The 13,279-nt window shown below is 39.8% G+C and overlaps 1 protein-coding gene across 1 annotated transcript in view; it reads right to left on the bottom strand.

Moving 5' to 3' along the window:
• Positions 1-12,961, bottom strand: part of DNAJC1 (DnaJ heat shock protein family (Hsp40) member C1) — a 246,822-nt gene extending 233,861 nt beyond the window's left edge. The window contains exon 1 of the mRNA XM_003821385.5: positions 12,369-12,961. Coding sequence (XP_003821433.3) covers positions 12,369-12,596 — 228 coding nt within the window. The 5' untranslated portion in view covers positions 12,597-12,961. The remainder of the gene's footprint in view (positions 1-12,368) is intronic.
• Positions 12,962-13,279: the final 318 nt, after the last annotated feature.

The raw sequence follows: 13,279 nt of genomic DNA on the forward strand, positions 1-13,279 counted from the left end.
GTTTTCCTAGGCAGAGGATCCTGCGGCCTTCCGCAGTGTTTGTGTCCCTTTCTCAGCTATTTATGAAATTACAAAAGGTAAAGGCAAAAAGATCGCTAATTAATCATTCAGTTCAAAGTAAAGCTGTACTCATTAGGAGTTATGAAAAGGTAGCAGAGGCAGCTAGTAAAAAAGGGTGATGTTAGAATCCCTGATTGGTATTATAAAGAGCCAACAGACTGGCACACAAATAGAAATGCACCTAGCAATCTCTATTTTAAATCATTTAATTAAAGATACTATAATAATCAAAATAGATGACAGGAAAGAATATAGTGAATATTTCATAGCTAGCAATATATAAGATGTATGAGTTTCAGAATAGGGAGAATGGGCACCCTGAAAGCTAAAACTACAAAATAGGAACTCCAGTGATTTCTTGGTCAAAATATCACTAACAACCTAATATATTGTTAATAAATAACACTTAAAGAATTATAAAATATAATAGATGAGCTAGCAAAAGTAAATGACCAACTTTAATTAAAGTGATTACCTGAAACCACCCTTAGCAGACAAGCCTATGCATGGAAGTTCAGACAACCAATGTTCCTAGAACAGCATGAACTTTATACCAATAGCCTTTACAGAACAAAGCATGGTCAAAATGTATACTATAGATAACTAACTAGGAATATGATAGCTAGCACAATTGGAACAACCTAAAAACAAAACAACAAAAGCTACACTGGGTTTAAAAAAATACGAAAACTACAAACTATGTCCCTAACAAAATGGAAACAATAGTCAGTGAAAAACAATAATCAGTGATTTTATCCAAAAACATTTAGCTATATCTACACAATACAGAAATGTTAATTCCCTAAGGCTATCCAATGTATGCTATCCAATAAGCATTAGGCATATTTAAGCACTTAAAATGTGCCAGTACAACTGAGAAACCAAAATTTTAATTAATTTATATTTAAATTGAAAAACTGATATTCTATTGAGTTACTGGAAAGTTTTGCTTATAACGATTTGGGTACGTGAATGTACCTGTTAGCTATATGCCTTATGAAATCTCAATACAGATCAAGTATTTTCAATCAAAATTTGGCTTCCAAATTAAGGTGTGCTAGAAGTATAAATGTAAAACATACATGGATTTTGCTGACTTAGTACAAAAAATTAAAATGTGAAATACTTCATTAATAATTTTTGGCTGGACACGGTGGCTCACGCCTGTAATCCCAGCACTCTGGGAGGCCAAGGTTGGCGGATAGCCTGACATCAGGAGTTCGAGACCAGCCTGACCAATATGGTGAAACCCCGTCTCTACTAAAAATGCAAAAATTAGCTGGGTGTGGTGGCATGTGCCCGTAGTCCCAGTTACTTGGGAGGCTGAGACAGGAGAATTGCTTGAATCCAGGAGGCGGAGGTTGTAGTGATCTGAGATCGTGCCATTGCACTCCAGCCTGGGTGACAGAACGAGACTCTGTCTCAAAAAATAATAATAATTTTTGAAAATGTGACTCCATGTTGGAATAATATTTTAGTATATTGGGTTAAATAAAATACATTATCAAAATTAATTTCAGGCTGGGTGTGGTGGTGCACTCCTGTAATCCTAGCTACTAGGGAGGCTGAGGCAGGAGAATCGCTTGAACCCAGGAGGACGAGGTTGCGGTGAGCAGAGATTGTGCCACTGCACTCCAGCCTGAGCAACAGAGCAAGACTCCATTTCAAAAAAAAAAAAATTAATTTCACCTGTTTTTTACATTCTTAAATGTGACTTTTAGAAAATTTAACATCATCTCTGTGTTTTGCATCACATATCTATTGCACAGTGCTGCTCTAAGGGATCAATGGCTTGAAAAAGTGTGTCAGCTGTCAAAAATCTGAAATATCTGTTAGTCATGATTTATATGTAAAATATTATGTTATCCCTTAGTGTCACAAAATATTTCTTTAGGCTACCCAGAATTTGAATACTTATACATTTCAAAGTCATCTGTATCCTCTTCATACAGTGGATCATTACAGATCATTAAAGTATTACTCTAGAGTTATTGTAAACTTTGGTAACATTTAATGGCCATTCTGACATCCAGGCTAAGTAATCAAGTAAAGAATGCTAATTAATCAAAGACTTATTGATTTCGTCTCTATCTAAATTCCCTCGCCCATACTTTAACAATACTTTTGTTTCTACGAGAGCTAAACAAGGATCTTTAGTACAGGAAACATTTTGATAAGAATCATTTTATAAAACAATTTTATGTTTACATATATACTTTTATATTTACCATATATATATACTTTACAAGCTGAACATTTTATACTCATAAACTTATATACTCAGCCTACACACTCATAAATTTATAAATATATTTACTATACACACATAAGTATATAAATGCATACACACACACACCTGCACCCTCTCGGTCATAAATTTTCCCCTGGAAGAAAAGCATCAGAACTGCATGCCTTAGCAGTGCTTTCCCAACCTCTTTCATACCATGGCACGTTACAGAAAATTGTATTTGTAAGACACACTGGAGGAAACTGTTAAGGCTGCTCAAGGGAGGGCATCACTATCTCAGCATGCTTGCAGCACACCAATTGGGAAGCTCGGTCTTAAAAGGCCCTGCAAAATACTGCAAGAACTCTCTGACTCATTTTGTTTTCGTCTGTCTCATATTTTATTCCTACTTATGCCTACAGTTGTGAAAATACAACCCCTCAACATTTTTAATAGCAATATCCAAAGAAGGCCACAAGATGGAGATATTACTCCATTTTCATCTATATTTGTATTTATGCATTTTTCTGTATACGTTTCTATGTGTATCCTGCTTTCTTCCTCAGTGGTATTCTCAGCTACTACCTCTATCTCTAACATTATTCTAATTCCTCTGCCACTTGGTTTTAACTTGCTTTATTATAGAAATATATAATGAATACCATCATGATCTTTGTTTTTAATATTAAAAGCAGGCAGATAATTGAAATATTTTCTTCTAGCTCTATATTTTCCCACTTCTCTAAAATTAAGATCACTTTTTTTTACCCATTTTTATCCTGCGGGCAAACTTTTTTTAAAAAAATTGCTACCCACGAAGTAATAAGTAGTCCAAGAGTCATTTGCTCTAATACTTTCTACTACCTTGTAAAGCTACAGATTTATTACTTTGTGTCAATATCACTCAAAACTTCTCTGGAACTTTTCTTTGAGAACAGTCCTCAAGGCAGTCTATCAGCATTACATGAAATGTATATTCAGATCTTTTTATCAATACAAAGTATTTATCCGAGCTTGCTAACCTAATTTAGTCACCAAATTTAGCTCCAAATGACTGTTAGCTATAGCCAAAAATCAAACCCAACTTTAAGATTTACTACTAATGAGGCTAATGTGAAGAATATGCAGCAAGCTTTGAAGGCAATTCAAAACAAGAAGCTTCAGTGATGTTTTAAGAGACAGCAGCATGTTGAAAAACTGTGAAGCTTTCTACAATAAACACTTGCAAAATCAATCTAATTTACTTTAAGTTAAATCTTATATGCTTCCAAACATGTGATATAAAAAGTCACACATTGATTGTGTAAAACTACTATAGAACTGCACAACATGGCTGTCATTTGAACTTTATCAAATGTCTAAACTAAAATGCTTTAAACATAAGAAGTTGGCCAGGCGCGGTGGCTCACACCTGTAATCCCAGCACTTTGGGAGGCCGAGACAGGTGGATCACGAGGTCAGGAGATCGAGACCATTCTGGCTAACACGGTGAAACCCCGTCTCCACTAAAAATACAAAAAAAAATTAGCCAGGCATGGTGGCGGGCGCCTGTAGTCCCAGCTACTGGGGAGGCTGAGGCAGGAGAATGGCATGAATCCGGGAGGCAGAGCTTGCAGTAAGCCGAGATCGCGCCACTGCACTCCAGCCTGGGTGAGAAAGCGAGACTCTGTCTCAAAACAAACAAACAAAAAAACACACAAGAAGTCTATTTCCTACTACATATAAAAGATCCATAAAGAAATATTGCATGATATAATTAAAACACAATTTCCAGACTTCCTACTTTATATATATTTATATTATATATACTTATATATTAATATATTATATATATTTATACATGTTAACTTCCGCAAATCAAACTTAATCACCAACTATCAATACAAAACACCACTTTAAGTCAGAAAAGAACCTAAATAGTAATCTTATCTGTTAACGAAAAGTGTGGTAATTGAAAATAACTGCTAATAAGATTTGCAATTAAAAAAAATTTTCTAAAAGTCAGAGGTTTCTTTTTAAAGTATAAATTCAGTTGGTCATGGAATAGATTCCTTAACCTGACCTGTTTTAATGGTATAAATAAAGTCCTTAAGGATTGACTAGAAATAAGAAGTTTCTACCTTCCTCATGTGTACGGACCCTAAGATTTCTTCATGGTCTATTCATACTTTCCCAGTAAATGGCAACAATGATCTTTTTCTTTCTGGTCATAACTCATTTTGACTACTGCTCACTATACAGGCCACAGTTGAGTTTCATGTAACAGTTTAAAATTCTATTTCCTTCTATAACCAGGAGTTGTATGTATTCCAGAATGTGTTTAACCAAGGAAATTACTTCATTTTAGAATTCTAGTATTTGCTCTTAGTGGCATCTTAACGTTGCTTTTCTCCATTTTAACACTGCTGCATATACTATGGCACGTCCTTTAATTCTTTATCTTAGATTATTAGCTTTAATATTAAGCAACTCAAATATATTAGTTAACTGTGTAGCTGCACAGAGCTTAATGCCTACTGCCTCAGTAGCAATAAAACAGGCATCCATCTGATAATGAAGTATACTGTTTTATACACATATTCTAACAAAAATGTAGAACGTAGCATGCCCTTGCTTTTGCAATATGCCTGGTTACATGTGAGATTTCAGTTGCTGGATGATGTAATCAGAAACACTTATCAAATATGGTGAATGAATCCTCACCTTGCTTAATTTAGTATTACATAAGATGGGAAATGAAACATAAATTCTAGATTAAATTTCTAATTAGGTCCTTATGACATGCTTAGACAAAAAATTTCAGTAAATATAAGTAATACTCAAATATCAACTATTCAGTTCTTAAAATGAAATACTATGCTGTTATTTAAAACATGTAATCATATTTTTACATTCATTAGTATAGGGCCCATCTTTTACAATTAAGTGTTTTGATGAAAATAAAGATTTTTGAAAATATGACTGTGACTTCATTATAAAATGATCTAGGGTCCTGCTTCATCCAATCAGAAATCTCTCTTTCCACTGCAATTCCTTTCCTTTATTTTTGTATAACTCTGTAAGAAAGGCTTTGGAATTGTTTTTAACTAGGTGGAATTAACTGGTATCATTACTGTCTAAATAGACCCAATAATGCCCACAGTGGAAAACAGTTCTGAAAGTCACATAGTACCATTTATGGAATAAGCAGTTCACTGACAGAGAGCATAACAAAGCTGAGAAAAGGTTTATTACAGACACTAGGCATTTTATCAAACAACTTTCATTGGCATTACTTACAACTGCCATATAAATTCTCCTCTCAGCAATCAAGTCAAATAACCTTAACCTCTGTTTTATTCTCAACATTGAACAAAATATGATTGTGAAATTAACCACATTAAACCAATCACTAGGTAAACTGGTGACCCATATAATATTTTAGAATATATTTCTAGGAATAATTGTAATAGCAGAAGCCATTCCACTTTCCCAGTTCAACTTAGGCTATTGTCTATGAATAACAAAAGATACAATATTCTAAGAGTGTTCTCATAATTAGTGTAAAGAAAAAACTGAGAATAGCATAAAAGGAAAAAGGAAACTTAAAACTAAAAGAAAGTCTCTGTTCCATCAGCTCTAGATTATACGTGGCAAAATTTTCACAATAGACTTGCTTTATCCCATAAAATTGGCTCAGGCATCTTCCACTAAACTATACATATCACAAAAAGAGTGTGTACATAAGAAAACTAATTTTATGATAATTCTATCTGATGCAAAGATGTATACAATTAAACAAGTACTTATTCAGCTCTAACGCTATGCATGCCTACATCAGAAATATAAATGACTGAAAGGTTATCTACCATTCTAGATTCTGTGTATCTTTTTCTCCAAATTAAAAAAAATTGGATTCTACAATAAAAATGGGGAAGCTATTATTACACAACACACATGTACAAAGGAATAGACTCCACAGAGAAAGACTGAACTACACTCAACACCACAAGCTCAGTGGATTCCACTGCAAGAATCACTGGACAAAATTGATAATCACAGTACAAATTCACCATCATTCATGAATGAAATCATCATCTTCATTTCTAAAAAGGACTGTGATGGGCTTTAGGGAGGCCCCATTAACTGGTTTTTCCCATCCAAAAAACTGAGTGGACACAGGAGTCGGGCAGACAAGAGATGAACCTTTATAACTGATACAGCTATTGAAGAATACTGGTTAGATGTGATGGCCAAATGGGCTTGCTAGCAATTTGTGCCCTCTCCTCTACATTCTAGACTTTGTATGCTCAAGGGTAAGTCTGGTTAGGATAATTGCCTTACTGGTCTGGGCAGAGAGGTGCAAAGAGACTGATTCCCACTACTCATAGCTTTCTGACTGATCAGCTCTTCCTAATCAAGCAAAACAGAGCAAAGGCAATCACCCTCCAGCAAGGTAACTCACACCGCCATGGTAAGATGTTAGAGATGGGTCTAGTGATCAGTGGTGTTTTTTTAGGGAAGTTCCTCCCTACCATGGGGCACAGATGAATGGGCAATAATTGTCCCTCCTCTAAACAGGCTAGCTAATCTGTACATTTGAAAATACAGGCCAAATGAGCTTAAAAGGTTTATTAATTCCTATCTAAAAATTAAAATCCAAATATTTTATAAGCACATCCCTGTTCTTCTGCTTTTCTTCTGTTAACCAAGTTTCAGCATTCATTTGAATATAAGGATTTAGTTATAAAACACGAGAGAAAGAGAATGAAGCACATTTTCTAGCTACATAAATAGAAGTCTGTAATGACTGACTGGCACCATGAAGACAAATCTTGACTTCAGCATAAAGTAAATACTACAAAATTTAAGATAATTTAGCTTGTCATTATTTCAATTCACAGATTTTTTTAAATGAATATGAAGTGTTTACTGTTGGCTAGAATTACTGTATACAAAGGATAAGGAAAGTCATGGTCCCAAAAGACAATTAAAAGAAATATAGAGGCTGGGCGCAGTGGTTCACGCCTGTAATCCCAACACTTTGGGAGGCCGAGGTGGGTGGATCACCTGAGGTCAGGAGTGCAAGATAGGCCTGACCAACATGGCGAAACCCCATCTCTACTAAAAATACAAAATTAGCTGGGCATGGTGGCAGGTGCCTGTAATCCCAGCTACTCGGGAGGCTGAGGCAGGAGAATCGCGTGAACCCAGGAGGCAGAGGTTGCAATGAGCCAAGATCGCGCCACTGCACTCCAGCCTGGGCGACAGAGCGAGACTCCATCTCAAAAAAAAAAAAAAAAAAAAAGAAATACAGAATTGCCACTGACCCCACAAGAAGTACAGGTGTCTGAGAAGCAGGTGCTGTTACACAAAATATAAATACTGTGCAGGAACCTATAATTTAAGATGGTAACGAAAGATCTTTCAATAGCACATCTTTTTTCCTACACTCCTCTCTCATCTTCCCCCCATCTCCTCTGAAAAGATGCAATATCCAAATTGGAGTGCCCTATTATTAAAGTCATTCTAAACATGGTATGAATGACTAATAAATCATCTGTATATACCCCCCAACAAAGACTTCTGCAACCCCTTTCTAGACTTCTAGAATGGACGTGAAATCTAAGGATACATGGAAGAAGATTCTTCTGCTGCCTGAAGGCTGTGAAAGATTACATAGAAGTAAAACCTGTTGAGTAAAAACTGTCAAGCAACTACTTGTTTGGGGAATTACAGTTTGCATTTAGTTACAATGTTTATAATGTTTGATTCAATAAATATTTAGGTGTCTACTATGTGCCTTACTATGAAGAAAATAAAAAGCTACCATCTGTCCTAAAAATGAGGCAACTAACTTGTCCAAGGTCATAAGGTGGTCTGGTCCAAGTTCTAAGTCATCTGTTATTCAGATTATAGAGCTTAGAGAGTAACTGCGTTATCTTATACCTGGTGGATAAGGGGATAAAGAAGATGCCACAGTCAGTCACTACCATCTCTGCCTTCTAGTTTAGGATATGGATATCTCAAAAGAATGTTCTATATTAATTGTCTCCAATTCTTCCCTTTCATTCTCTCCTGAACCCAATCTACCCAGACTATTGAACTCACCACTTCACCGAAACAGTTCTTACTGAGGTAGCCTGTGACCGCCATACGGTTAATTCCAACAGTGAAGTCTCAAAGCTCATCTTATTTGAATCATCATCATCATTTAACCCAGCTGATCCCTTTGTCTTTGAAACATTTTTTTCACTTGACTGAAGAGAACCTTGTATTGGTTTGCCTCCTACCTTACTGGTCGTTCCTGCTCTATCTTCTTTGTTGATTCCCCTCCATCTTCTTGACTCTTTTTTTTTTTTTTTTTTTTTTTGAGACAGAGTCTCGCTCTGTCGCCCAGGCTGGGGTGCAGTGGCACAATCTTGGCTCACTGCAACCTCCGCCTCCCGGGTTCAAGCAGTTCTCTACCTCAGCCTCCCGAGTAGCTGGGATTACAGGCGCCTGCCACCACGCCTGGCTAATTTTTATCTTTTTAGTAGAAACGGGGTTTTGCCATGTTGGCCAGGCTGGTCTTGAACTCCTGACCTCGTGATCCACCCGCCTCAGCCTCCCAAAGTGCTGGGATTACAGGCGTGAGCCACCACACCCGGCTCCTTGACTCTTAAGGTCTGGAATCCCCAAGGCTTAGCTCCCAGATCTCTTCTCTTCTCTTTTATGTTCACTCCCTTGGTGAACTCATCCAGTTTTGTGGCTTCAAGTTACTCTCTAAGTGCCTCGGACTCCCAAATTCCTATCTACAGCCCTAAACTTTCTTCTTGTAACTCTACACCTGAATAACCAATTGCCTACATACCAGCTCAACTTCAATGTTTAATAGACACCCCAAATTTAGCATGTCCGTAAACCAAATTCCTGATGTTCTCCAAACCAGGCTCCTAGTCCAGGTTTCTCCATCTCAACAAATGGCAATTGCATCCTTCCAGTTACTGAAGCCAAAATCTTTAGAATTACCTTCAGTTTCTCTTTTTCTCTCACATACCACATTCAAGCCATCAGTAAAATTCTGTTTGCTCCATGTTGAAATTCAATCCAGAATCTGACCATTTTGCACCACCTCCACTGCTACCACCCAGGTCCAATCTATACCACAATTATCCCTCTAAGTAACTAATGCCTCACAGACTATACTCAGTACACTAAAGAGATCATTTTGAAATTCAAGTCAAATCATGTATCTTTTCTGTTCAAACACCACCTCCCCCAACTTACCTGTAAGTAAAAGCCGAAGTCCTTACAATGGCCTACAAAGCCCTACATGGTCTTCCCTTACCACCTATGACTCAGATCTTGTCTCCTATTGCTGTTCTCCTATTACTGTTTTCCTTGATCACTCTGCTCCAGCCACACTGCCTGCCTTGCTATTCCTCAAACGCTAAGCAAGCTCTTGCCTCCTGGCCTTTGTGCTTACTGTCTGCTCTTCCTTGAATGTCCTTCTACCGTGCTATGGTCTGAATGTTTTTGTCCTTCGAAATTCTTATGTTGAAATCTAATCCCCATTGTGACAGTAATACAAGGTGGGGCCTCTGTGAGGTGATTATATCACGAAGGTGGAGTCCTAATGGATGAGATTACTGTCCTTATAAAAGAAGCCCCAGAGAGCTGCCCTGCCCGTACCACCATGTGAGGACACAGCAAGAAGGTGCCATCTATGACCAGAAGGCCCTCACCAGACACAGAATCTGCCGGTGCCTTAATCTTGGATTTCCCAGCCTCCAGAATTGTGAGAAATCAAGTTCTCCTGTTGAAAAGCTGTCCAGTTCATGGCATTTTGCTATGGCAGCCCAAATGGCCTACAACACAACAATTACCCACATGGCTTAATCCCTAACTTCTCTCAGAGGCCTGCTCTGACCATATAACATTTATATTTACTTACTTGGCTGTTTACTGTCTGTTTCTCCCTACTGAATTATAAGCTTAGGGGTTTTGTTTTATATAAAGGTCAACTCCCAATGCTTAAAATCCAATAGGCACCAAACAAATCTCTGTTGCGTGAACAAGAAGAGATTAGTGCACAGAGCCAGGTCATCACTTTCAGCAGCCTACCTACTTTGTTCTGGTCCCTCATGTTTGGCTAGTCACCAAATGGCTCTGGCTTGAAAACTACACATGAAAGACCCTGGACAGGTTGCATTTGTCTCCACCAAATTTCTGGTCCCTGAAAGTCATCTAACAAAGTTAAGATTCAATGTAAAGAAAAAAACTCGTTCCATTCAGTTTCTCTGCTTGGACAGAATAAAATTCCTCCTGGCATTCTTTCCAATTTTAATACAGCTGGATAGAGAAACACAGGTTAAAACAATTTTCTGGATCCTTCTTTTCGGATTCTACCTTGACGAAGAATCTTCTTGATTATCTATGCTTCTTTATTTTCTCATCTTTGCCCAGAGAGTCAAGTGCTCTGGTTGTTCACACTGCCTAATTAACTATGCAAATCAACTTACATGAAATTATAAATGAAAATTCTATGAGTGTTCACATGCAAAGCTAGATTACATGATCTAAATTTTAAACTGCTACTAAATTTCTGTTCTCTTAAAGGCACTTAATTTTTCATGAATAACTGGATCTTCAAGATTTCTGGATAGATTATGTTTAAGACTCTCTTTACGTACAGAATGTAATCAATGATGATAAATTCTAATTATTCCCAGTATTAAAGTAATTCTTAAAAGTCATCAGAGCTTCACTAATTATTTTTACACATACTCCATCATTTGCTTTGAAAATGAGATATATAGTGTATCTATAAGCAGGGAGGGGCACCAGGTAACAGATCATAAATATAGTTATTACAAAGTTGCTTGCACATATGAATCTGAAGTGTGAAATGCCTATACTTTATAACTCTTACAAAAATAAAAAATTGTTAGACTCATGGTACCCTGGCAACCCAGCAATTTTATATTCAGTGATGGAATGAAAATGCAATGTCTGAAAATTAAAATTCAGTAAAAGTTCAATAGTTCACCCACATTTATGATAACCTATGGGGGAGGGGGATGTGCATTTCATATCCAGTCATGTGAAGTGTGCCTTGAATGGCAACTATCGTAAACATTAATTTTTTACTCCCATAACTATTCAAAGCATTGTACGAAGGGCTCAATCAGATCGTGTGAAGTGTACATTTTTCACCCCATAAGCCTGAAATCAGCGAAATGTTATCTTCTCCTTCGCACAAGGCTTCAGGTAGATACTGGATATCTACCCTCACTCAACCACCCTCAATGGTAGAACTAAAAAGCAACAAATGGATTTTACAAGTTAATGTCTCAAGCTATAAAAGAAAACGAAATGAAACAAAAGGAAAAGGGGGAAAAAAACCCCATTCCTACATTACTGACCGGGGGCTTCTCTTCCAATCGCATCCCAAGTCCTTTGCTGCTCAAAAAACTTAACACCTCCAACCTGGCAGACGCTTCAAATTCCTCCAGATTTCTAAACTGCGAAACAAACATCTACCTAACAGGCTAAAAAGATGACAAAGTACAAAGTAAGAAAAACTTTTGCAACACAGACACTGGCCACAGTGCATTCCTACTTTCCCAGAAGGGAAGAGGAGGGGAGGCAGCTGAAATAAGAATAAGGATGAGGTAAGTATCGGTGGAAGATGACAGTGTAGGGTGAGAAGCGGCTGCTCTTTCTCACATTCAGGGGGACAGGAAGGCAAAAGGTAGGTGTTAAATTAAAAAAAAAAAAGTCTACCCACACCACTCTTCGTTCTTCCTCCAGCACAGCTGGAGGGGGAAGGCTCTTCCCCAGAACGCTGGAGCAGAGAGAAGGCATCGCCACCCTAGGCTAGTGGCGCCGTCCAGCCTGTCACTGGGGCTGGAACTAGAAAAGTTGAAGCAGGAGTAAAGATCTGGGAAAGACGGACACGTCCTTCAGAGGCTGAGGACCCCGGTGACCCGAGCTGAGGGCAGCCAGAGCCCGGGGTGACCAAGCCCTGCCCTACGTGTCCGGCTGTCTCTGAGGAACCGGGTCGCCTGACGCCTGCCCTGGCCCCTCTCCGCCCGGCCCCGCGCGCCTCCTTGCTTACCTGCTGCACCCCGAGGAACTGGTAGAAGTTGAGCTGCACCTCCTCCACCAAGTCAAACAACTCCAGGTCTCCGCTCTCCCAGCCGCGCGCCGGCGCCACGGCGGCCAGCAGCAGCAGCAGCAGCAGCAGCCACAGCAGCGGCGTCCGCGGCGGCGGCGGCGGGAACGGCACCAGCCCGAGCTGGCGGCGTCCAGGAAGCTGCGCCGGCTGGGAGCAAGGAGCCGTCATCGCGCTGGGCTCGGAAAGGTCACCCGCCGCGCAGCTCCGTTGGCCGAGAGCTGGGACGTGGCGGGCGGCGCTGGCTGTGGGGAACAGCGCCTGTCAGTGAAAAGTGCGGGCAGGCGCACCGGAGCGGCCCGCCAGGTGGCTGGCCCCAGACAGAGCGCGGAGGTGGCGGGAGCCGGCTGCCGGACGGGCGGGTGGGTAGGCGGGTAGGCGAGCGAGGCCGCAGCCAGCGCTACGTTCCGCAGACCCTCGCCCCCAGGCCTACACACAGCTGGAGAGCCAGCGCCCGGCGCCTGGGCTGCACAGTGGGTGAGGCTTCCCTTCGCCTCGGCCTATCCCAGGCCTCGCTTCCGGTGACATCATGTCTCCTAGCAACCGCGGGAAGGGGGCGTGGCCGGAAGCCTGGACGCCTGGCGCCCCAGATCTGGGCCTGGGTGAAATGCCTTTCAATCACTCGCGCGCACGGAGCAGCTGTACCTGCGCCCACATGGGCTGAGAGACAGGGACGGTTATAGCCATCCCGCGTCCACCTGGAACGCCCCACGTGGACTTCCCCCGAAATAGCTACTGTCTTCCTCTCCCCTAGCTATCGAACACTAAAAGCATATTTGAAGCCTGATTAATTGATTATGGCTTCCATGCATTTAATTAGTCCATCAGCAAAGAAGACAGGACAAGTTGAACCA

Source organism: Pan paniscus, chromosome 8 (assembly GCF_029289425.2).
Source record: "Pan paniscus chromosome 8, NHGRI_mPanPan1-v2.0_pri, whole genome shotgun sequence".
Taxonomy (NCBI): Eukaryota; Metazoa; Chordata; class Mammalia; order Primates; family Hominidae; genus Pan; species Pan paniscus.